Source organism: Myodes glareolus, chromosome 1, assembly GCF_982192425.1.
Source record: "Myodes glareolus chromosome 1, mMyoGla1.1, whole genome shotgun sequence".
In the NCBI taxonomy this organism is placed as follows: Eukaryota; Metazoa; Chordata; class Mammalia; order Rodentia; family Cricetidae; genus Myodes; species Myodes glareolus.
The window spans coordinates 73,096,795-73,123,545 of NC_142026.1; the positions used below are offsets into that span (position 1 = coordinate 73,096,795).

General features: G+C 38.7%; 1 protein-coding gene across 1 annotated transcript; it reads right to left on the reverse strand.

Moving 5' to 3' along the window:
- Positions 1–5,481: 5,481 nt before the first annotated feature.
- Positions 5,482–26,751, reverse strand: LOC148123457 (killer cell immunoglobulin-like receptor 3DL1). The gene is made up of 6 exons (XM_087909716.1): positions 26,649–26,751; positions 26,190–26,225; positions 20,362–20,448; positions 18,697–18,990; positions 13,867–14,160; positions 5,482–7,815 (listed from the first exon to the last, which is right to left on the reverse strand). Exons 1-6 carry the CDS (start codon positions 26,680–26,682, stop codon positions 7,688–7,690), a joined length of 873 nt encoding a protein of 290 aa, XP_087765842.1. The 5' UTR covers positions 26,683–26,751; the 3' UTR covers positions 5,482–7,687.

Below are 26,751 nucleotides of genomic sequence, written 5' to 3' on the forward strand. Positions count from 1 at the left end.
CTATTAACTTCCTTGTGTTATAGCTCTAAAATATTTTTATTTATGTACTTAATGCTCTGAACATCTTCAGTGTGCCCATAAGTTTGAACACATCAACTATGTATATCACTGTGATCTATAATTATTTATCTTTCTATCTGCTATTATATATTTAATATCTATCAATCATCATCTGTCTTTCATATATCTATGCTTCTATGTATGTACATATCATTTGTCTATCATATATATAGAGCGATCAAACTACCAGTTATTTTTTATTTAGCCTCTTTATTCTATCAATCAACTGATGTCAGTCAGTTATCTATGCATTTGTGATTTATTGATCTATCTTTCAACCATTTATTCATCACACATCTTTCTTCTATGCATCATCTATTTACTTCTTTTTTTCAGCCTAACTGCCTGCCATTTTTTAATTTGTTCTAGTTATCAGGTTTGCCTGTATATCACACCACATTTTTATTTTCAAAATAAACAAAGTGTTGAGGATTTCCATTTGGTATTTAGTCCTTCAGTCTCTTTTTTCCATAATTTTCATCACCATGAAACCCAGGTAATATGTCATGGATTGAATAGAAGCAGCCAACCCTCACCACTCCAGACACAGTTACAGTCACATTAGCAGAATGCTAAGAATATTAGACTATCCTGGACTGTAACTAAAAGAAGCTAGTGTTTCTCGTAATAGACAATCTAGCTTGTGTGGGAGCCTTTTCTTCCTTGCTAACTCACTTTGATTAAGGATTCACGGAGACACTAGAATGTGGTGTCCTGTGGGCCCAGATTCTGATATGGCCTCAGTCCAGTTAGCTTTGTGCATTTAAAACAACAGGTGATTGTGACACATTAGGACATACTGGATGTGTGAGGTCTCAATTTATGTCTACACATTTCTTTATTTGTTACTTCAAATGCAAACTAAAGTGTCTTTTTGAATACTTAGTTGGTCTTCTGTGGACACTTAGAAGAAACAAAGAATCCTTCTGCTTAAATTTCTGAAATGAAAGGAGGGATTTCCTGAGAGTGTCTAGTGGTGGTTAAATTCATGTTTCTCTTTTCACCTTAAAAGTATTTTTACTTTTCCCTGGCAGTCTTTATTACACAACCTAGGTTATACCAGAATTTATTCATTAAGCACAGACTGGCCTCAAAGTTGAGTTGTATCTCCTCCATAGTGCCCAATGCTGATAAGGCAGGTGTTCAATACCACACTTGTCTATACATTTTCATCATTATTTTTGTTTTTAAGGAAGAATGATTTGATTTATAGTTACATTATTGTGGATGAAGTACAAAGATTGCCACTGAGAGACTGTTGGTCAATTTGGATATATGATTAAAAATCAGAGATAAAGAAGTGCACTCAGTATTTTTACTTCACTCTTAAACATTTAAGGACATCCTTCTTAGGAAATGATGCTTCTCCCTAAATATTGGGCAAGTATCTTCAAACCATTATACCAAAAAGGAAAAATCTACCCTGATATGCACATATAACAACTCTCTGTTCTTTCAACAAACTCTCAAACTCTACCTTGAAGTGATTCTAGAGTCTGACAAGTTGGCATTTAAATTAAAGTGCACACTGAAGAAATACAAAGATAACCCTTCTTTTATATTTGCCTAATGTATCTTGAAGCAAGTATCACCATTTTATCAGCTACATTGATGACGAGAATAATCAGCAAGGACTTTTAGTCATCAGCATACCATGGATACAGTTGCATTTTCATATTTGTTGATCCACTAGGTAATCACAGCTGCTGTGACATCATTTGCCTAATAGCCTTGTTCTATTCAGAGACCAGCTTCTTACAGTATTCCTTCCTATCATCTAGCTCTTACATTCTTTTCACTGGCCCTCTTTTGAGTTGTTCTCTGAGGCCTGGAAGGGTTTAATGTAAAGTTTCGAAGATGACTGTTTGTTTCTGCATAGTGGTTTAGATCACTTGGACTGAAGTGCCTGAAAATTGGCTGAATTTGTTTTTGGAAGACTTCAGGTCACAGCCTGCCCTGACCCTTCTGGTTTTCTTCCTTCTCCTAGTTGGTTGTCTCTTCTACTTTCCTATTACATGGATTCTATTATCCACCATTCTTTATTCTCCACCCTACTTATGCTTCCTTTCTTTCTATAGCACAGCCATCTACAAGTTTCAGGGGTCATAATAAAAGATAAGTTATTAGGGTGTTGGGAGGAGGGACTGAAATGGAAACTTTCATAATTTAATAAACTTTGAAAAAAAGATAAGCTATTGGTTTTCTTTGTCATTTTAATATACATAATATGACACATATGTATAAATATGCCATAAAAATTTATACTTTGTTAGTTAACTTAAAAATATAATCAGCCTCAAGCTAATATAGGTAGCCTATCTCTAGAGTCTGTATCCTAGGTAAAAAGATCTGTATTTTGTACTGAGTTTTGATGTCATTATGCTTATTTTACACTGGGGACTGTATTATTCTAGGAAACTATTTTCCCTCAAAGTATGCTGTTTTTAGTGTGCTTAAGATAATCTGCTTGGGATTAGACTGAAGAAGTTTGTAACATCCAGGCTAACTAAGTTGTACAGAACTGTGTTTCCTAATTGCCTCTTGTGGTTTGTTTCTCTTCCATTCATAGCATTTGCATGGATTCCCACAGCTAGCAACCAGAGAATGGTTGAAATTTTTTCTTTAAATAGGAATTAAGGGTTCATGACACCCTGGTCTCTCAAAGAAAGTTTCATCACCATAAGTGAGAGAGGAATTATCATAGGCTTAATCAGTAATATGGATCAAATCATTTTGCATAATTATCAGATGTTTGCAAAGATCCAAATTAAAAATAACAAAATACTCAAAACAATAGCTGTGCACCTTTATTCACATAGGAACCAGTGTATTGAGAGCTCGTAAGGGGAAACAAAATTCCTGTTAGTTATTTTGCAAACCAGAGTAGCATAAGATTTTTTTGGAACCTCTCAAGTAGAATAAATGTACATATTCTTTTTTGCATATATATGCAAATATATATTTTTTGCATATATATATATATATATATATATATATATATATATATATATATAGAGAGAGAGAGAGAGAGAGAGAGAGAGAGAGAGAGAGAGAGAGAGAAAGAGAAAGAGAGAGGGAGAGAATATTGACATGTCTCTACATTTGCTGAGACTCCAGAACTGCCATATCCATTCAGGGGTCACCTTCTCAAGCAATAAGAATGGAGCTACATTGTTCAGTTACAGCACTGTTGATTATGTGCCTGAAAAATTGTAAGCTGACAAATCCTGGATACAGTGACATATTCACTTTTATTGATTCACCAGGAGGTAATCACAGTTTCTATGAGTTTACATGTGCAATAGCCATGACATGTACAGTGGCCAGTCCCTCACAGCATACTTCTCCATTCTCTGGCTCTTAGGTTTTTATATTGCCTCTTTTAGGTACTGCTTCCTGAGACCTAAAAGGAGCTGATGTAGATTTGCTAAGATGCCAGGTTGTTGGAGGAGTTAGAGAAGTAAGTCAGTAGTGAATATGATCAAAATATTTTATGAATGTATAAAACATGAAATTTACTAGCAAATGGATGGAACTTGAAAAGATCATCCATCCTGATTGAGGTAACCCAGACCTAGGAAGAAAAATATGGTATAAACTCACTTATAAGTGGATATTAGCCATAAAGTAAAGGATAACCATGATGCAATTTATACACCCAAAGAAGCTAAGTAATGGGGAGGGTCCAAGGGGGACATGCATAAATCTTGCTGGGAAGGGCGAATAGATTATAACACAGGCATATGTGGGGGAGGGTGTTGGAGAGAGGGCTTGCTTTGTTCCTGGTCACCCAGCTATCTTAGACGTGAAATAATCACACAGAAACTGTATTAATTAAATCACTGCTTGGCCCATTAGGTCTATCTTCTTATTGGTTAACTTGAATTTAACCCATTTCTATTAATCTGTCTATCTCCACATGGTAGTGGATTACCATCAAATTTTCAGCATGTCTGACTCAGGCAGTGGCTCCATGGCATCTCCCTGACACTGCCCTTCTTTCTCCCAGTATTCTGTCTAGTCCTTCCCATCTAACTCTGATCCACCCTGCCCTGCTCTGTTATAGGCTCAAAGCAGTTCTTTATTCATTAACCAATAAAAACAACAGATAGACAGATGGACTTCCCACACCAAGAGCGTCTAGATGGGGAATTGGGCATGAGAACAGGAGAGATCAGGTGGAGATTGGTTTGAGAAAGTACTGGGAAAGACAAATGGGATGAGGGGCATCTCTGGGATGAGTCTGAAACCTAGTGCAATGGAAACTCCTAAGAATCCTGGTGATGGAGGATTCAAAGCCTGAACCAGTCATGTTCTCTAACTAGGCAACACCAGTGGAGGGATTGCTAGATGAACCAGCCACATAACCTTTCACCTAAAATTTGCTCTTCTTACAAGATATGGTGAAGGAATGTTGATATGAAATGTGGGAGTGGCCAACCAACAACTGATCCAGCTGGAGACCCATACCACAAGAGGGAGTCCACCCCTAACACTGCCTGGAGAGCCAGACCCAGAGGCTGGACAGCCCAGAGATTTAGGATAGAACCAAACATGACTGGCACAAATTTAGAGGTATATCCACCTTCATGCAATTGATTTTTTTTATGTTGCCTAAAACTTTCAAGTCACATGGCAGTCGAAAACTTCTCTGTTGCATTCTTCTTGAAGGGAATTCTTGAAGGGTATTTGGATTAAAGAGAATTCAAATAAAATTCCATCTTCTGGATTCTCACAGTCCTTGTCACCTTAACTCTGGGGAGGTTGAAGCAAGAATATTGCAAGTTGAGGGTACTTAGCAAGTTCCAGTTTCAAATTGATAGACAGACAGACACCCCCCACACACACACACAAAAACAAAGTTGTATTTTACAGAACTGGCATGAAAAATGCAAAATAGAATAGAGGGGATAGTGTCCTAGTGTTTTTTTTTTTCATTTGACACAAGCTGTAATTGTTTGGGAAGTGGAACTCTCATTTCAGAAAATTCATCCTCATGATTAGTCTATAGGCATGTCTGCTGGGCATTTCCTTGATTCATGGTTAATATGAGAAGGCTTAGATCACTGTAGTGGTGCCACTCCCTGGCTGGTCATCTGGAATTTTATATGAAAGTAGGCTGAGCAAGGTATGAGGAACAGTCCAGTATGTGATGAGCCTTTATTGCATCTTCTTGAGCTTTTGCCTCTAGGTTCCTGCCTTGGTTTCACAGAATGAAATGCGATCTGGAGTTGTGTAAGATATGGAATACAAATAGATACTTTACCCCAATTAACTTTTAGTCATGGGGTTTTTGTCCCAGAAATAGAACATATATCTAAAATTTTTAGTATGTACATAGATTGTTACTCTTTCTGGGTAGAGCTCTGTTGATCCCAGATAGGACATCAAAGACAAATCCAATAAATGATTCATGCAGGATAATTTTACTGAACTAATGAGTTTATTAGGATTGTTTACAGGATTATGGTGCTATGGGCAAGGGTGTTTGACAATTAATACATTTTATTAAAGCAGAGGCTTTAATTCATATCTTGACACGAGGCATACATCTAAAATTGGGAATTCCAAACAGCAGCTCTGAGACACCTCAGTCAGGTGATTTTTAAAGGCAAGGACCTAACGTTATATTCTGTCTAGAAGAAAGCAGAAGGTCATCTGGTACAAAGCAAGGTTTCATTTGTAGAAAGAGAAAAAGCAGTTTTGTTAATGTTGTACAAAACCATCAACTACAAAAAGAACCATTAGCAGGCTTTAACATTTCAAGTCCAATTTTGATTTACAGTTCTATTGAGCACAGAAATTTTAAGCTTTTAAAAGTAAAGTTAGCCATCCATGTGACATTAGCCATGCCACTGTATGAGGGGATAATAATGGGAGCACGGGTGACTCAAAAGTGTCTGTACTTCCACACGCTTGTGAGGAAATGGGTGATGCTACAGGAAAGCTGTTCACCTGGTGCTCCCTCGCTGCCCTGCAGGTAGTTTGGTTAACTGGACAGTCTTCTATGCTCTGCTATTGTTATTACTCATGAAATCTTAGGGTGGCACATTTGAGTTTTGTATGTTTCAGGGTCTTGCTGATACTTTAAAGGTTTTGTTTACATCCTGAGTCTTAATGATTTTTCTTCCAAAAGACTTCAACTCAGAGGAACAAACTTCTCAGGAGCATAGTAATGGAAACAAGGGAGAAGAAGGTGCCTTACCTCAATCACATTTTAGAAAACTTTTCTCAATAGAGAAGTCTATATTGAAAGACTAAGAAAACACATGGGTGCTTCTGATGAGAGATGACTTTGACAAAGAGAATTTTGGATACATAGAACAGCGTATGCTAAAGTCCAATGTTAAATGTGGACTCTGGAAGGACGTTAGAAGGAGTATTCGAAAGTCAACACAGGATAATTGTGTTTGATTATGATCAAAATGCAGATACATATAAAAAATGTCTTAAGACTCAATGTGCTGTATAACATTATTACATATTAGTAATATATACTAATAAAAAGAGTGAGTCTCTTGCTGATATGAAATTGTTAGATAATCAAATGATTACAGCTTCAAGTAGATCTAGAATGTACAGCTAGTTAGGTTGTGCAGGTTGGCAGAAGTTAAAAGAAATAAATACCAATAGATTGAGGAAAATGTTTTGATTTCTGTCTAAAGTAAAAGTGAAAGTCATAATATTTTTAAATGAAAGAAATCCACATTCAGATGCAGACTGGAATAAAGATGAATGATCCTGAAGTTAGAGACCTCTGTCATATGATTTCAGTAATTGTGTCATTGATTCTCTTGGTTTATGCTTCCAAAAATGCTGTGGTCTTCAGAGAAGAAGTCTTCAGATCTTTCTCTGAGAACTGATGAGCTACAGATAATTTTTGTTCTTAGATTATTGTTTCATAACTACCATGTACACACTGATCTCTTTGGAAAATTCCTGGGGCTGCTCAGGATTGGGCATGGTCAATTGTTGTTTGAATGTCCCCTGTTCAAATTCTGTGTATGTCACCTCCAGCATTTCTTTTCTGTCATGTTTCTAGAAAGAGGTAAATGTTAAGTGATGTTATAGGCACATATTTGATGAAGAAACTGTCCTAATTCACTACACATATTCTTAGACTGTATGAAGGAATGTAGGACCCATCATATATGGAATGGGGTAGGTCCGTGAGAACCTATTTCTTTCATGTTCTTTTAACTTCAGACCCTCAGTCATTAATGGCTGTAGTTTTAGGGGCAGAAGTAATTAAAGACATTTAAAAAGCACTTCTGTAAGCTCATTTCAAAAACTGATGTTTTAATGAGAGATACCGTAAAATCCAAGGTGGCTCTTCTTCCCTAGAGCAGTCAGCTGTTCTGCATCTCTATGTTCCAAGCCCCATGTAATCATATGCTCTGCTACTCATTCTCACTTTAGCTCGCTCTTTTTCATAATACCTTCTTCTAGATAACAGTCTTCTTTGAATGTGAATATACAGTGAAGAATTAGTTCCTAGTCTGAAGGCTTAGGGAAAGAATAAGGACTTACCTTTTCTACTGTAAAGCCCTACCTCAGTGGCCCTGTCATGGCCTAAGTGAATGAAGACCACATACTCATTTTCCTCCAGTTTAGTTTCTCAGGCTCCTTAGATGTCTCCTTTTGGCTTCTTGATATTCCTTTCGGCAGAGCCCCAAGAATGAATGATGAAGATGAGGAAGACAGCAATCATGAAAAGTGACAGTCTAATCAGAATATGCAGGAGTCCATGATTATCTGATGGAATATATGAATCAATAAGATGTCAATTTTAGGATATCTGTAATAGATTGATTAATATTTAATGATAAATGGATAAGTAATGGACTATTAATATTTAGGAAAAATTCTTGTTGAAGAACCTAGTATTCTTTTTCTGCCAAAAAGTATTCTTTTCTGCTAAAGAGTGTCTTCTGGAAAAAGGAGGGCAGTTGCATATATGAACTCAAAAGCAGTTTTTTCTACATGCACAAGATCAGTGCATGCTCAAGTGGACCAAATTTCAGCATGCACTGGAATGTGGACATGAAATCTCAACCCAGTCAAGGAGCTGTAGGTTAATGATAGCTGCTGGGAGGATCAGTTTCAAGAGTCTTGTCATGTGTGAAAGTTAACCTTGCTTCCTCTAATTTTTTGGTCATTATTAATTGAACTTCATGGACAAATAGAGATAACAGAGTTGAATGGGTAGATTCAGAAGGAGTTGAGAAAGAGCATGAATATGATCAAAGCACATTGCTTATTATTCTCAAATACAAATAAAATAAAATATAAGAATCTAGAGGGTGTATATTGGTTTGGGAAGTCCTTCTGCACATGTGTTGATCTTATTGGTTAATAAATAAAGCTGATTCATACAGTGGCTTAACAGAATGGAACAAGGTGGGAATTCCAAGCAGATAGCGGAGGAAAGAAGTCACAGTCAGAGAGGAGCCATGTAGCCACAGCAGGAGACAGACGCCCGATGCTAACAGGAAGTTGCCAGTAAACCACGAACCTCATGGTAAAATGGAAAAATAATAGAAATGGGTTAATTTAAGATGTAAGACCTAGTTAGAAATAAGGTAAGCTATTGGACAAACAGTTACTTTTAATATAGTTTCTGTGTAATTATTTCATGTCTGGGCAGCCAGGAAACAAACAAACATGTATATATGACTATGTGTTCCGTATTTTCTCATATAAAATTTTAAGAATAAATGTAGAGCCAAAAGACACTTAAGATCATGCTCAACCTCCTTAGCAATCAGGGAAATGCAAATCAAAACAACATTGAGATACCATCTTACACCTGTCAGAATAGCTAAACTCAAAAACACCAATGAGAGCCTATGCTGGAGAGGATGTGGAGTGAGGGGAACACTCATCCATTGTTGGTGGGAATGCAAACTTGTGCAGCCACTGTCGAAATTGATGGAGGAGGGTTATCTGTCTATGTGTTACTTTCATTGGTTAATAAAGAGAGTGCCTTGGCCTTTTTGATAGGCCAGTCCTTAGGTGGGTGGAGCAGACAGGATAGAAGGCTGGGAAGAAGAAGGCAGTGAGGCAGTCGCCATGACTCTCCTCTCCGAGACAGCCACAGGTTAGAATCCTCCCGGTAAGCCACCACCTCATGGTGCTACACAGATTATTAGAAATGGGTTAGATCAATATGTCAGAGTTAGCCAATAAGAGGCTACAGATAATGGGCCAGGCAGTGTTTAAAAGAAAACGGTTTCCGTGTAATTATTTCGGGTATAAACTAGCCGGGAGCCGAATGGCAGGAACGCAGCCCACTGCTCCTTTTACAGGAAATCAGTGTGGCGGTTTCTCAGGAAACTGAAGTAACCCAGCCCCCAAAAGAGGAATATGGTATGTACTCACTCATAAGTGGATTCTAGTCATAGTTAAAGGTCTTTGAGCCTATAATTCTTGATCCTAGAGAAGCTAAATAAGAAAGTGAACCTGAAGAAAATTATATAGTTATCCTCCTGAATATTGGAAGTAGACAAGATTGCCAGGCAAACTTGGGTACACAGGGGGTGGGGGTGGGGGTTGGGGGTGGATGTAAGGGGAGTTGGGTAGAGAGAAGGGAGAAAGAGAGGATTCGGGATAGTTTGGGGGAATGGGATGGGTGGGATGGAGGAAGGATGGATATGGGAGCAGGGAAGTAAGTATCTCAACTAAGGGAGCCATTTTAGGGTTTGTAAGAGACTTGATTCTAGAGGGGGTCCCAGGTCCAAGGAGAGATCCCCAGATTGTTCCCTGGGCAGCAGAGGAGAGGGTGCATAAACTGGCCTCGTCCCATAACCATACTGATGAATATTTTGCATATCACCATAGAACCTTCATCTGGTGATGGATGGAGATAGAGACAGAGTCCCACATTGGAACACTGGACTTAGCTCCCTAGGTCCAAATGAGGAGCAGAAGGAGGGAGAACGTGAGCAAGGAAGTCAGGATCACAAGGGGTGCATCCACCCACTGAGTCGGTGGGACTGATCTAATGGGAGCTCATCAAGGCCAACTGGACTGGGAACGATGGAGCATGTAATCAAAATGGACACTCTGAACGTGGCGGGCAATGAAGGCTGACTGAGAAACCAAGGACAATGGCATTGGGATATAATTCTGCTGCATGGTCTAACTTTGTGGGAGCCTGGTTTGTTTGACTGTTTACCTTTAAAGACCTGTATGGATGGAGGAGGACCTTGGACTTCCCACGGGGCAGAGAACCCTGACTGCTCTTAAGACTAGAGAGGGAGGGGAAGGTGGGGAGGGGGAGGGAAATGGGAGCGGGGAAGTGGTGGAAATTTTTAATAAATAAATAAAGAAAGGAGGGAGGGGAAGGTGGGGAGGGGGAGGGAAATGGGAGCGGGGAAGTGGTGGAAATTTTTAATAAATAAATAAAGAAAGAAGAAATGTAGAATGTGCTGTAAATGGTATAAATTGAGGCAAGGAGGAACCTTCCAGAACACCTTGGGCTCTGTTACTATCTGTACTACAACGTGCCTTATGGTTTAGCTTTATGTTCCTATGACTTCAGTGTATATAATCCAAGATAGTCCTTCATTTCCATGAAGAACTGTGCGGGGCGGGGAGGGGGGAGTGCTGATGCAATTCCATTGCCAGTCTGCATCATTTCTTAACCTTGACAGACTGCAATAAAATGAAACCTCAGTTTTTGCCTCATAATTATCTTCTGTTTCATATGATTGTTTGTGAGTGTTCCAACTCAGTAGCCTTATGCCACTGACAGAAAATAGGCAAGACAGTATGTACAGATCCTGTGTTCTATTTCTTAACCTTATATTCACACCAGTGCTCAGCTAATATGCTTTGGAATTTATAAATCTATAACACTTCTGAACCAAACAATAAAACTCTAAAAAAGAAAACATGAAGTCAAGGCCATTCCATCACACATTGTGTTTGTTTACTATATTCCCTTCTGCTTGCTTCCTCAATACATTAGGCCCCATTACCCCTCCAGGATGAACAGAGTTATAGAATTAGCACTTTACTCTTGTTTGGAAGGAAGGGAATTTACTTTTTTTGATCACTTACTGGGGTCTCAGATGAAGAAATTATGGATGGAGAGTTCCTAAAGATTTCATGTAGCCCCTAAATAACTTCTGATTTTGCAGAGTTCAAGAATCAGAGAAAGATGATAAAGCTAAGATTACAGAGGGGCGAAGCCAGGACAAGGATGACTGGAAAATAATTAGAACATAAGTGTCTCAAAAGTGACTGCCAGCTTGGGGGATGACTCATTAAAGCTGTATCCCTGGAGCTATTACTGGAGGCTTGGTTCATTGGAGGGCCTCTTCTCAGATATTTCTATTACTCATGGAACTTTGGGGGAGGGCCCTTGTCAATCACCTATGTCTCAGGGTCTTTCTGAAGCTTGTGAGATTTTGTTTACTTCTTGAGTCTTAATGAGTTCTCATCCAACATGCATGATTTCAATTCAGAGAAGCTAAAATTTCAACAGAATATTAATGGAAATGTGTGAGAAAGAGGAGATGCCATGCCTCAATTACATCTAGAAAATGTTTCTTAATAGAGGAAAAGTCCACATTAAACTATTAAAGAACTATATAGAGGTTTCTGGTGAAAGAAGACTTTTACAAACAGCATTTCATGTACACCGAACAGTATATGATAAAGATCAGAGTTTAGAGTGGTCTTCTTGAATAAGAATAGCTGACTGGAGTAGGCTAAATGATGTGAATATTACTTAAACACACACACATACACACACTTATGAAGTTGTCATAGGACATAGTATGTTGTATATCATTCTTATATACTAGAAACATACACTAATAAAAATAGTGAGCTTCTTGTTGATATGGAATAGTGAAATACTCATCATGTTTACAGCAGTCTGTCTTTTCCTTATGGACAGTCCTTTATATTTGAACAGTAACCAGCACCCGCTCCATCTCTTAGGACTGAGCCATCAGAATTATAGGATGCCATTATGAATTTGCTTTGAGGAGTTGACTCACTTGTTGGGTTTAAGTTGTGATGAGTCAATAGGAATACTGTGGAGAGACCTATGTGAGGGAGAGGTCATCAGAGCTGCTCTATCTCTAGCCTGCCAAATTGAATCAACCTTATCTCTGATGAGTCTGTCCTGACTTTATTCTTATTCTCCCTGGTTACATACACATCCCAGTGTGACTGTCCAAGCAGGAAAAGATTGTTTGGGTGGCTCCTTGTTTATTATTTTGTAATTTAATATCCATTTTCAAAATTCATGTCTTTTTAGAAAAATTGTTAAATAATAAATAGTTATTTGTTTTTCCTTTTCCCTTCCCTTTTTCCAGCCCATCGCAGGTAATCTTACTCCAAGATTTTCCACACAGTCTCTTAAGTGATAATCTCTTTTTCTCTGTATAACACACACCACATGTGTTATACACATGTCTGTTATACATGTGTGTGTGTGTGTTTATCTTACTGACTCTAGTGTTTCAAAACAAAAGTATTACAAAATGACTCTCAGTAACCATTTCTTTTAGCTGCATCAGATACCTTTTCTCTGTTAAGTTCCCACAATAGAGAAGCAGAATCATTTACTCACTAGTTTTAGAGTCTGCTTCTCTGGACAAAGTGCAATTTCTTGATGAGTTTCCTAGGGAAGGGGACAGGAGAATAAGAAAATAATCAAGAAGCAGTGTGTCTTTTCCTTATGGACAGTCCCTTAAATTTGAACAGTAACCAGCATGCACTCCATCTCTTAGGGCTGAGCCATCAGAATTATAGGATGCCATTATGAATTTGCTTTGAGGTGTTGACTCTCTTGTTGGGTTTAAGTTGTGATGAATCAGTAGGAATACTGTGGAGAGACTTCTGTGAGGGGGAGGTCGGCAGAGCTGCTCTATCTCTGACCTACCCAAACTGATTTCAACCTTATCTTGATGAGTCTGTCCTGATATTTTTTTAAATTCTTCCTGGGACAGACATACCCCAGCATGACTGCCCAGCAGGAAAAGATTGTTTGGGTGGTTTTGTCTATTAATTTGTAATCTGATATCCATTTTCAAAAGCCATGTCTTTTTAGAAAAATTATTAAATGAGATATGTTGTCTGAGTTTTCTGTCCTGCCTGGTTCCTGCAGTCATTAAGTCCCAAAGAAATCACAGAGGTCTACATTAATCATAAACTGATTGGACCATTAGTTCAGGCTTCTTATTAACTCCTATGAATTACATTAGCTCATTATTCTTATCTGTGCTAGCCACGTGGCTCAGTACCTTTTTTTTCGGCGGCATAGTCACATCTTGCTTCTTCTGTGTCTGGACAGTACTGCAGAGGGATCTTCCCTCTTTACAGAATTCTCCTGTTCTCACTGACCTGCCTCTATTTCCTGTCTGGTTGTCCTGCCTATACTTCCTGCCTGGCTCCTGGACAATCAGTATTTATTTAAAACATATTTGACAGAATATAGACAATTGTCCTGCACCAGAGATGTAATTATCTGTCTTTCCTTTTCTTTTCCCTCTCTCCAGCCCATTCCAGGTAACCTTACTTCAACTTTTCCACACACTCCCTTAAATGACAGTCTCTTTTTCTTTGTATAACATACACCCCATGTGTTATACACATGTGTGTTATACGTATGTGTGTGTGTGTGTGTGTTTATGTTACCGAGTCTATTGTTTCAAAATAAATACATTACAAAATGACTCTCAGCAACCATTTCTTTGAGCTGCCTAAGATACCTTTTATCTATTATTAGGATGGTTGTCAAACATGGCTTTAGGATTTCATTAGTCGCAAGACATGACATTCTCTTACCTGTGATAGGAATGTACAAGGGGTCACTTGGGGATGACCACACATGGGAGGAATTCCTGAAAGAGCCATAGCATCTGTAGGTCCCTTTCTTGATGACAGGATCAAGAAGAAAGTCTGCCTTGAATGACCCCTTGTGGCTCTGCACTGCAGGAAGCCTGTGTCCCTGAGGTACTCCTTCCCTGAACAAATGGAACATTTTGAACTGCTGGTCAGAGGTGCAGGACAAGGTCGAGATCTCTCCTGACATTACCACAGAACCCATCAAGGCTGACAGGGAAGGTTTCTTGTATAAACCTGGAAGAAAAGAGACACAGGGGCAATTTCTCTAGCAGCATTTAGGGCTTATTCATTCTTCAGTGTTCCATCTCCTTCCATGTCTGTGATCTCTCTCTCTCTCTTTCCTTGTATATCTCCATTTCTCCCTGCCTCTCTTTCTTTCTTTCTTTTGCTCTCTCCTCCTCTTTTCTTCTACATTATCAGTTTTTGCTTTTTGACAGTTTATGTGTCTAGCCACATTGGTTCAATCCTTTTGTTTTGTAAATTATGTTTTTATTAACATATATTAGAAATATCTCTCAATTGAATTAATTATTAAATATTCATACATATATAAAACATTTTCATAGGTTTTTAAAAAAATTTAATTTGTAAAATTAAATAGTGTTACACTGCTTTATGTCCTCTTTATTTTTAATTGTTCTTACATAAATCTACATATTTATATGTTTATTTTCTATTTTCTGTCAAATTCCACCGATCCTTTTACTTTTCCTCGTTGGTCTTTATTATGCTTTCTTTTATTCCAAATGCTTTTTTTAAAAATCAATGGAAACAACCTAGGTGCCCCTCAATAGAAGAATGGTTAAAAAGGGTGTGGAACATATACACATTAGAGTTTTACTCAGCTGTAAAAAACAATGACATCTTGAATTTTGCATGCAAATGGATAGAAATAGAAAACGCTTTACTGAGTGAGGTAACATAGATCCAAAAAGAGGAATATGGTATGTACTCACTCATAAGTGGATTCTAGCCATAGTTAAAGGTCTTTGAGTCTATAATATGTGATCCTAGAGAAGCTAAATAAGAAGGTGAACCTGAAGAAAATCATATAGTTATCCTCCTGGATATTAGAAGTAGGCAAGATTGGCAGGCAAACTTGGGTGCATGGGGGGTGGGGGGGTGGAAGTAAGGGGAGATGGTTAGGGAGAGGGGAGAGGGGGAGGATTGGGGATGGCTTGGGGGAATGGGGGTGGAGGGAGGAAGGATGGTTATGGGAGCAGGGAAGTAAATATCTCAACTAAGGGAGCCATTTTAGGGTTTGCAAGAGACTTGATTCTGGAGGGGTTCCCAGGCCCAAGGAGAGGTCCCCAGATTGTACTCTGGGTAGCAGGGGAGAGGGTGCCTGAACTGGCCTCGTCCCATAACCATACTGATGAATATTTTGCATGTCACCACAGAACCTTCATATGGCGATGGATGGAGATAGAGACAGAGACACATATTGGTACACTGGACTTAACTCCCTAGGTCCTAATGAGAAACAGAGGGAGGGTAATTGTGAGCAAGGAAAGCAAAATCAGAGGGGGCCTTCATCCGACGATGGATGGAGATAGAGACGGAGACCCACATTGGAGCACTGGAAGTCAGGACCGTGAAAGGTGCATTTACCCACTGATACAAGGGGACTGATCGAATGAGAGCTCACCAAGGCCAGCTGGACTGGGACTGAACGAGCATGTGATCAAACCGGATTCTCTGAATGTGGCTGACATGGGGGCTGACTGAGCCCCCGAGGTCCAAATGAAGACTGAGAAGCCATTGACAATGGCACTGGGTCTTGTTTAGTCTGCATGGACTGGCTTTTTGGGATCCTGGCCTGTTTGGATGCTCACCTTCCTGGACCTTGAGGGAGTGAGGAGGAACTTGGATCTCCCACAGGGCAGGAAACCCTGACTGCTCTTGGGAATGGTGAGGGTGGAGGAGAGGGAGTGGGGGGAGCGGGAGGGTGTTGGGAGGAGGGGAGGAAGTGGAAAGAGTGTTTTCGGATACTTGAATAAACAAGTCTAAGGGAAAAAAAAAAGCTGTCAAGTTCTGGTAGAAAAGCAGCTCATGGCATCCACTGCAAGGGAATTTGTTTTTCTCTACCCTCTTCCTGCACAGTCGAGCTTTCCCATTAATTGGAAGAAAAGTAGGGGCTCCGGAGGAAGACCCCCACAGTGTAACCACAGAACAAGAAATGAATATTCCGCAGGCCTGCTTCCAAAAGACTTGTGGTCATTTACCATAAACAACCATGTTTTTAATATGGTGGGGACATTTGATAAGGAAAACAAAATGCGGATGCTTTCTTGGGTTCTCTTATCCTTCCCCAGTGAGTGACTTGGGGAATTTGAAATTCTCATCCTGTTCCTTTAGGTTCATTTTATGTGCAAACCTGACTCTCAGTGTGGTAAAACCTGCAATGGACCTAAAGCCTTAACAAGCATGTGGCTTTCTTGTACCAGTACATAAAGTAGCGAAATTAAGGCATGCCAATCTGGTTAGAGATAAGATCTCTATTACCATGAAGAAGTGGAGTGCACAAAAGGAGAAGGGGCGATGCCTCCCATCCTTGAGAGTCAACAGAGATGGACAACTGTGGCAACCATGCCAAGGAAAAGGGGAAGCCAACCACAGACTTCAGCCCCTCTAGGAATGAAATCTGCATCACCACAGGTAACCCAGCCCTCCCTTATGCTGCCCCACAAAGAGATAAACCTAAAATGGCAGAGATGGAAATCAGCAGAGCTCTCAGGATGCATTAATTGCAGCACAGGCTCTCATTTATCCACCAACCTCTCTGTATTGAGTTTTTGTACCAAGCCCTGGCAACAACTACCTGGAAGTATCACTTAACTTAGTTTGGTGTTGTTGTCAGAAGTACAGGCAGCCAGAGGCTCAGAGAGATAGGAAAAAGAAGGTTGAATTGGAAGCTGAAGTGGTCAGTCGAAAGCTATATGCCAGTAGTATGTTTTCTTGTGAATTTAATTCATGTGCTCTTTAAAAAAATGAGCAGTAATTAGTTTGTAATAAATTGTAATCTTCAGAATTTATACATACCATGTCTATTATCATTTTTATATTATGCAATATTTTTCTTGACATTTTTATTTTAAACATTGCGAAATCTTCAAAAAAAATCAATGGGTATAATTAGAGTTAATTATTATGTTGTTTTAAATAGCAGACAAAGTAATGGCCTTCATTTTGACATTCTCATACATTTGCTTTGGTTCATTTTCTCCCCACTCCTCTCCCCTATACCAGCTTTGTTGTCCTTTCCCTCCCCATTTACTCTTTCATAGCATATGTATTCTACATCTTTCCCCATCTCTCTCTTAACATCCTTCCCTTCTCATGATCCATTTCCAATTCAGTGACCTCTAACTCTCCAATTCTATATATTTTGAAAAACTAGAATCTGACTACATTCTAAGTTATCTATTTTCTATCTTATCTCTTTTTACAGATCTGTGTCAATTAATCTCTTTACAACCCACAGAATATTCCATGAATGCATTTGCTTCCTTTGAACAGGGACTAGGATGATCTTCCCTCCCTTGTGCCTATAGTATGTATACAGCTCACATGTGGTCTTTCATCTGCTTCCTTATCTCTGTTTTGAAATATCTAATATCTGCTTTTATTTCTCCATCTCTACTTTCAAATTTCTATGCAGGCTTAAGTTTTTTTTTTGCAGGTTTGCACCTCCTACACATGATATGTTTACTATTTCCTCAGCACTCTCTATCTCTGAGTCTTCCTCTCAGTTCCCCTTTTCTGACTCACTCTGTGAAAATATACATTTTTTCTAGTTTATGTGAATCAGATTATCAGTGAGGGCACCCTGTAGTATGTTTTTAGACATCCTAGAATGTTTGAGTAACTTCAGAACATTAACTGAAAACAGTTTAGAGATGTTATGAATAGATAGAGATTGGTGGTTTACTCAATTACCCCAGGTTAAGCATATAGCATTGTTAATAAAAACCCAGAAACAGATATTGGGGTTCAACCTGAAGACTAGAATAGAAGAACAGTCAGCCATTGGCTCTTACTTATACCTCAGTCCAAAAATGGTGATCCTGCCTCCAAGAATCCTCAGAATGAGACTGTGAGTGGCAAACTAATGTGGCTACTGGGAATAAAAGTTTGTGTCACCACTATAAGACTATAAGGTCTTATAAGGTCTATAAGACTGACTAGTGCAGCTGTCTTACTCTCTGATCTTCAGGCAAGCTTTATTTATTAAAAGACAAATGAAATATCACTACAAAACTATTCTGGAATGTATAATGGGTCAAATACAAAAAGTGAAAAAGATTCAACTGAGAAGAAAAATCTATGGGTGCCATCTGTTCTAAGGCCTCATGACTCATGAATCACTAGACACAATTTTAACTTAGGTCAGACACAAGATTTATCTCTCTCTTCTGGCAGATTTCTTATCTCTACAAGGTAGAGAGCAGGCAAAATTCTGAATTATATATGACTTTGAACATAAGTAGAAGTACATCATTGAATCTAATTCATATCAAGCTTGCCTACTTGCCATTTTCTCTTTATCTCTATTTATGACTCCCTTGACCTCCCTGTATCTTTGCTTTATGTTATAAGCAGTGATTTGTTCTCATGTCTCTGTCTTCATTGTCTATGTCAGTAATATACACACCAAGGCTTCTTTTCTCTAAGTTTCCCACGCTCATCTTCCTCATGACATCTCAAGACTTCCAGTCTAGACAATATATGTTCTGTCTCACAGATAATGAGCAGGTAACAATCTCTTACCTGTGATCTTTATGTCAACAGGGTCACTGGATTCAGACCACTCATATGGTGTGTGGTGGGAAGAACCATAACATGTGTAATTCCCAGCATGTTCAGGTGTCACAGGACCTATTGAGAAGTTGGCACGGGATCCCCCAAAATGAGATTCTGTAGACAGCTCGTAAGAGTCCATGCTATGTGACATCAAAGCGAAAGTGTCAAACATAATCTCTGAGTGGCACTGTAGTGTCATCTTCTCTCCTAATTTTACCCGAGGAGCTTGTAGGACCAAGAGGAAAGGCTTCCTGTAGATTCCTAAAAATAAAGAGATTGTGAGTCTGAACCTGACCCAGATCTATGCATCCAAGAAAATTTATGGTTATCCCCCTTAACCTATCCTTCCTGTCCGTGTCCCAGTGCCCTTGTCTGTGTTTATGTCACCTTTGTACACAGACTTCTCTGTCTTTCTGTGTCCATTTTCCACTTATTTGGTTCTGGAAACAACACAGTATTTTTCCACTGGCTTGTGGTGAGAATGTGTCTTTTGAACCCCTCTTCCATAGATCCTATTGTATTTTCCCATGATTGGGGAGTGCTGGAAATATGGCAAACTTCACACCAGGCTGCTTTATATGTCCATTTGATGCTTGTGTGAATAAAGCATAATCCTTGACAAGGAAAAGGAATTAATATCCAGAATATTTAATCTGGAACGTATTCTGGGGCTCTCTATGGTTCATACATCTGTAATTCATTCCTGATTCAGAATCACAAGCATTGCTTCCTGCCAACATATTATTATGTTAGCATATATTAGCATCCTGACTCTTCTCTCAATACATTTCCTCTTTGGTTCTTAATTCATCTTACACAGGATCCTGTATTAGTTTCCAATTACTACCATAGCAAATCACCACAAAAGTGAATCTTAAAAAATATTACAAAAGTTCTGTAGATCAGAATTCTGAAAAGCCCAAATGACATAAACCAGGTATTTTCAGGGATATGTTAGTGGTCAAAGTAGCACAGGGTATCCATTTCTTTTTGCCTTCCAGCATCTAGAGACTTCATGCATCCGTTGGCACTTAGGCTCTTCCTCCATGTCAAAGTTAGTGATATTGTGTATCCACAATAATTTTTGGTTTGTCCAGCAATGAATTTGTACTTACTTTTTTACTATCCACCCTTGTAGTTCTATGGACCCAAAATAATTCAGGATAGTCTCCCAACCTGACTGTACTTGTTGAGCTCTGAGTTCCATCTTCAAGCCCAATTTCTCCTCGAATCTTTTAGCACTCAGAAAGACTTGGGGCATAGAAAAGGCATATTCTTATGTATCATACTATACCCAAAGCATTATCTATTTCTCTGTGTTAAGTATTCATTTATAAATACAAACTTATATATAACACTATTTCTGAAAATTCCAGGGTTGGAAGATTTGGGGTTGGAAGATTATGAAAAGACACTCCAAACATCATCTCTGACCTGAAATTATGACCTTCAGAGGATTACTGCGTGTTGTAAGTTCATTTGGGTATTGACTTTTAAAACCGTAGCATCTGTAAGTTCCTCCATATGCTGTTGTCACAGGACCCAAGACAAGCCTTCTCTGGAACATTCTTTCATGGACCTGATGGTTAGGATCCCCATGTTCTTTGTGTAGCATGAATATGTAAGACTCACTATAAAAGTCACAGCGAAGTTCCACACTCTGTCCTTGAGGGACAATATGGCTTGGCCAGGCAGACAGTGAAGGCTTATTATGACTTCCTGTATAAAAATGCACAACATAAATAACTTAATGATCCCCCTTCATCTGTGAGAACTGAGCATCCAATTTTCACTTCATTGGGATCCTTTGTACAAAAATTTCTCTGAATTGAAACATCCTTGTTTAAATGTGTGAGGCTGGAAAGCTCAGGGGACTCAGGAATTAAACAAACACCCTATGTACTGGAAAGCTGAAAATTGCCAGATTCATCAGTGGCCCTTCCTTGCTCTATAGAAACACTAAGCTACCTGGGCCTGCTGAATTTTAGAGGAGATTTCTAAGGACTATTTACTGCCTGCAAGTTGTGTAGAGAGCTCCAGGATTTTGGCTTTTATGATAGCCACCCATATTGAGGTGTGATTTCAGTAATACTTTTGAGTCATTCCTTGCTTCTCCATGTAACTCCTCATTCATGCTGCTATTAGTAAACTCAGGAAACTGACAAATTCAACTCTTTGAACTTTGAGGCAAGCATTGTGTGATCAGTCATAGGTTTCTTTTACGTGGTGAGGACATTTGCATATGTTGTATCTTCCCAAGAAAAATACCAAATACAATATTGTCATTTTCATTAATGGGTATTCCACAACCACTACATATATATGGTATATCTTTCTATGCTAAGATTTGTTAACTGAGAAATTTGTGAAGTCTTAAATAATAAAATAGATTTGGTCTTGAAAATTGTAATATAAAAGGAAATTTTATCAGATGACTAGAGGAAAAGATTCATTTGTGAGATGAAAGATGGAAATTGTGGACACAAAGATAGCAGAAGAGAAATGCTCTTGACTCACCTTCACTGGCTCTAGAACTCTACAAATACTCAGGTTATAATTACATTGTAAGTATTCCAGACCTCAAAAGTGAAAGTGAGCCAGCACATGGGACCACAGAACTGAAAAATAAACAACAAAATAGAAGGAATGACTCTAGTACAGAACTTCTTCATTCACAGAGGTCATATAGGATCATGTTTTTACACTAAAACTGATAGGCAAATACACACACACACACAGAGAGAGAGAGAGACAGAGAGAGAGAGAGAGAGAGAGAGAGAGAGAGAGAGAGAGAATTTCCCCACCATTTAAAGGCTCTTTGCATATGAAATATTGAGATTATAGCATTGCTCTACCACTAGGTTTGCTTGATTTTGACTCACAATTGTCAGTTCATGAATCTTGTCATTGTTTTGTATTCACATGATGGATGTTTCTGAGGAAAGGGGCAATAGCAAAACACTGCAGTGAAGACCATATAGAATCTAGTCAGTGTGGGCATCTTATAATATGGCTCATGCAGAAGCAATGATGGAACCCAGTGAAAAACTGTCCCTGATTGTGGAGTGCAGCTAATAAAATTACTGAAACAGAAAGCCCAGCTACCAAAAACATCTGATCTTAAAACAGAAGAGGCAGGATAGTCAAACAAATGAAATTGACATCATGGTCATCTGGCCCAGGTTTGCAACTAATTTGTCCAACTCCATTCTCAGATTAGACGAAATAGTAAAAGTCTATTTACAACCAAAGAACTTCAACATGTGACAGAGAACGTAGTTCTCTTTCATATGTAGGTGCCTTTGTGTAAGAATTTAAGTATGAAAATCATAGAAGTAAATCATGACAGAGAACAATAGTGAGGCTCTGGTAGCAAACATGGAGGAAAGGAAAACCTGTGAAATCCATGAAAATTCATGGTAATATTTTTAATGAATTGACAGATTTATAAGAAACTGTGAATATTCTTTTGCAGCTCTTAATATGTTTTCTTTATTCTGTATGTTTAGTGTTTTGATTTTTATGTAGCAAGGGGACTTTTCTGTTCTAGTCTATTTGGTGTTTGTAAGCTTCTTGAATCCTGACATGCATATTTTTCTTTATTTTGGGAAAGATTTCTTCAATGATTTTGTCAAATATATTTTCTGTGTTTTGAGTTGGACTTCTCCTTCTTCTATCTTTATAAGTCCTAGGTTTGTCCTTTTCATGGTGTCCCATATTTTCTGGATATTAAAACAACTCTGAGATTCTATTTTACACCTATATTTACTCATAAGTGGATTCTAGTCATAATTAAAGGTCTTTGAACCTATTATTCGTGATCCTAGAGAAGCTAAATAAGAAGGTGAACCTGAAGAAAATCATGTAGTTATCCTCCTGGAGATTGGAAATAGACAAGAGTCCCAGGTAACCTCGGGAGCCTGGGGGGGTGGGAAGGTTGTTGGAAGGGGAGAGGGTTAGAGAGAAGGGAGTAGGGGAGGAATGGGGAAAGCTCGGTGGACTGGGATGTGGGGAGGGAGGAAGGATGGATATGGGATCAGGGAAGAATATATCTCAACTAAGGGAGTCATTTTAGGGTTTACAAGAGACTTGATTATAAATGGGATCAAAGGTGCAAGGAGAGATCCCCAGATTGTTCTCTGGACAGAGGACAGGGTGACTGAACTGGCCTTGGCCTATAACCATACTGATGAATATTTTTCTTATCACTATAGAACCTTCATCTGGCGATGGATGGAGATAGAGACAGAGACCCACATTGGAACGCTGGACTTAACTCCCTAGGTTCAAACGAGAAGCAGAAGGAAAGAGAATGTAAGCAAAGAAGGCAAGACCAGAGAGAACCTTCATTCGACGATGGATGGCGATACAGACGGAGACCCACATTGGAGCACTGGACTGAGTCCCACAAGGTCCAAATGAGGAGCAGAAGGAGGAAGAACATGAAAAAGGAAATCAGGACCGTGAGGGGTCCGATCATCCACTGACACAAGGGGACTGATCTAATGAGAGTTCACCAAGGCCAGTTGGACTGGGACTGAACGAGCACGTGATTCAACCAGATTTTCTGAATGTGGCCAGATTCTCTGAATGTGGCTGGCCCGGAGTCTTTCTGAAAAGCCATTGACAATGACACTGGGACTTGTTTCCTCGTCATATACTGGATTTTTGGGATCCAGTCTGTTTGGATACTCACCTTCCTGGACCTGGAGGGAGGGGAGAGGAACTTGAACTTCCCACAGGGCACGAAACCCTGACTGCTCTTAGGGATTGAGAGGGAGGAGGAGAGGGAGTGGGGGGAGTGGGAGGTTGTTGGGAGGAGGGGTGAAATGGAAACTTTTATAATTTAATAAATTTCAGACAGTTGAAAAAAAAAAAAAGAATGGCCAAAATCAAAAAGACTCATGACAGCTTATGATGGAGACGATGTGGGGTAAAGGTAAAAAAAAAGCAGCTCTTCCATTGTTGGTGGGAGTGCAAACTGGTACAGTCCTTTTGGGTATGAGTATGGTGATTTCTCAGAAAATAAGAAAACAGCCTACCTCAAGACCCAGCAATATCATTTTTGGGTAACTACCCAAAGGATACTCAATCATCCAAGAAAAACCAGTCTACAATTCACAATCCCAGAGAACCTAGACAATAATGAGATCTCTCAGAGAGACATAAATGGATCTAATCTACATTAGAAGTAGAAAAAGACAAGATCCTCTGAGTAAATGGGAGTGGGGAAAGACAGATGGGGAGGGGGAGGAAGGGAGGAAATAGAGAAAATATATAGGTCAATAAAACAATGAAAAATAAAAAAGTAAATATGAATAAAGATTTGGAGCTAGGAACCACAAATTAGAGAGAAAATGTGACATTTTTTTTCTAGGCCTGGGTCACCTTACTGGTTTACCTTACATGTATGTTTCTGAAAATTTTCTGATTTCATTGTTGCTCTCCAGTGAATAGTATTACAGAGTGTACATGTGACACATTTTTATTATTTATTCACCAGCAGAAGAACTTTCAGTCTGTTTCCTTGTCCTCAGCATTGAGACTAGAAAAGCAAAGACCATGACTGAGAAAGCATCCATGGCACAGTGTTTCAGGTCCTTTGGGTCAAGGGGCAGAAATAATGGAAATATAGTTTTCCAACATGAAATTATCAAAAAATTAAATCTAAAAATTAAATATAAAAAATGTCTTAACTAAAAAAGAACCTCTGTCTAAAATATTTTATAAATTTTGAAAATAAAATAATTGAATAACATAAAAAATTTGGCAACATTCATCTTGCGTAAAGAACACAACTACTGAATTCTAAAAATGCATGGACCAGCTTCATGTCTACAAAGGTAAAGATTCTTGTTGCCATGCCTTATCTCTGAATTTGATTGCTGGGACTTATATGGTAAAAGTAGAAGACTGAATCTAGAAAGTTGTTTTTTTACCTCCACACTTGTGCCATAGGACATATAACAGACACACACACACACACACACACACACACACACACGCACACACAGACACAAATATATGGGTACACACGATTATGGGTGTGCCTCAAAAAATTCAAAATTTTATAAAGTTTATGCAATGTTTACATATTATCCTTGATAGAATAGGAGAATGAGTGAGCTTAGATGAGGCATAAAATATGAATACAGAAACAGAATAAAAATAAAATGAAGAAGGATGACAGGAGTTCTTGTTATCATCCAAATACCAACTTATCAGTCATAAAAACACAAGCAAGTGTAAAGGAATATAGAGCTTTTCCTGGGTGTGTAGGGGAAACAGTCGAACTAGGGTGAGTTTAGGCTGGACATTGAATATAACTAAAATACATTGTATAAAGTTATCAAAGACTTAGTAAAATGTAAAGAAAAGACACGAATGACAGGTAATAAAAATAAATGAAAAATTGTAAAGAAAGTATAGAACACTCTTAAACTTGGAATAAAATGAATATGATGAGGTCTCAGAAGGTCAGCTGACACAAAAGAAATTAACCCACATAATCATGATCACAGAACACATTATCATCATAAGAGATCCTGAAATCAGAATGATAAAAGAAGCAAAGAACATACAAAAGACTTCCAATACAGCTAATGACCGAGTTCTGAGCAAAGACTACAAGCCACAAGAGACAGGAATGATGAAATCAATGAAGTGAGTGTAACAAAGAAATAGTCTGCCTCCAAATGTCAGCAGCACTGTCATTCATAAATACTGATAACGAATTTTTCAAAAAAAAACGTACCATACAGAATCAATCACCATAAGTATACTAAACATTGTAGAGTCCTTCAAATTTTAAGAAAAGGCTGCTAATGAGTTACACAAAGCATCTTCATGTAGAGAATGTAAAAACAGATAATAAAAGCAAGGCAAAATAAGAGGCTGCAATGTTATGCAGGTGGTACACAGATTTTATCAGTAGCATAGGTGTTTGAAGACATAAATAATATCTTCAATAATTTTTCAAGTGACAACCATATTTAAACATCATAAATTACAACATAAATATCTCAAAATATGTGGGGTGATCAGGTGAGAGTATAGCAAAGGGGAAGATTATCTTTTATTTAAAATGTTGATTATCCTCCATGTGTTATGACCCACTTTAATTATTGCACTTGGGTGAGAGAAGCAGGCAAATATCTGCGTACACGGTCAGCCTGGTCTACACAAAGTGATTTCTAGGATAGTCAGGGTCACACAGAAAAACCCTGTTTTGAGAAACAAAGAAAAACTTTTTGATTAATGTTTTTGTCTAACTCAACCAAGGGCAGAATGTGGGACTATTTCAGAGAGAATCGAGATGCAGATTTCTAGGGTTATAACTTTAAAGTTCAGAAGACTTACCAAGGAGTCCCTCACAGAAACCACTCTCCAAAACCCCATAATACAGGCTCTCCTCTTAAAATAAAACTTAACTAAGGTAATGGTTTTAAGGATATACTCACCTGCTTGTGCCAGTGGAGTCAGGAGTAGGATGAAGCCTGGAAAGAAAATCTCATGATGGATGATCTATCTCCCTCCAATATCCTGGAGATCTGACGTCCCCATCCCCTGTTAAAGACTCTCTATACAGTAGAATCTGAGGTCACTTCACTTTTTTCCTTTTAATTTTTAAATTTTGGGTTTTTTTTGAGACTGATTTTTCTGTGTATTTCTGCTAGAAATAGGTCTAGCAGAGCAGGCTGATTTCGAATTTACAGAGATCCACCTGCCTCTGCCTCCCTAGTGCTGGGACTAAAGGTTGTGCACCATCACAACCAGGACCCAGAGCTCACTTTGTTAAAATGAACTGATGTATCATTATCCACCATGGAAGCCAGCATTTCTGCTGTCGATGGATCCAGCCTCCCAGAACAATATTCCCACGCTGTTATTCCACACCCTTCATTCCCAGAAGGACTCACCAATACACGCAAGGTTTAGGAGCACAGACAGCATGGTGCTTCTTTAACTGACAAGGGGGCAGAGCCAGCATAAAACTTACAGGATGTCGTGAGAGTCTTGAAG

Coding starts and splice junctions, on each gene's coding strand:
- LOC148123457 (XM_087909716.1), bottom strand. CDS start 26,682: ATGCTGTCTGTGCTCCTAAACCTTGCGTGTATTG. Junction 20,449..26,189: donor GACTCCACTGGCACAAGCAG/GTGAGTATATCC, acceptor ATTTTTATACAG/GAAGTCATAATAAGCCTTCA. Junction 18,991..20,361: donor ACTTCGCTGTGACTTTTATA/GTGAGTCTTACA, acceptor CTTTATTTTTAG/GAATCTACAGGAAGCCTTTC.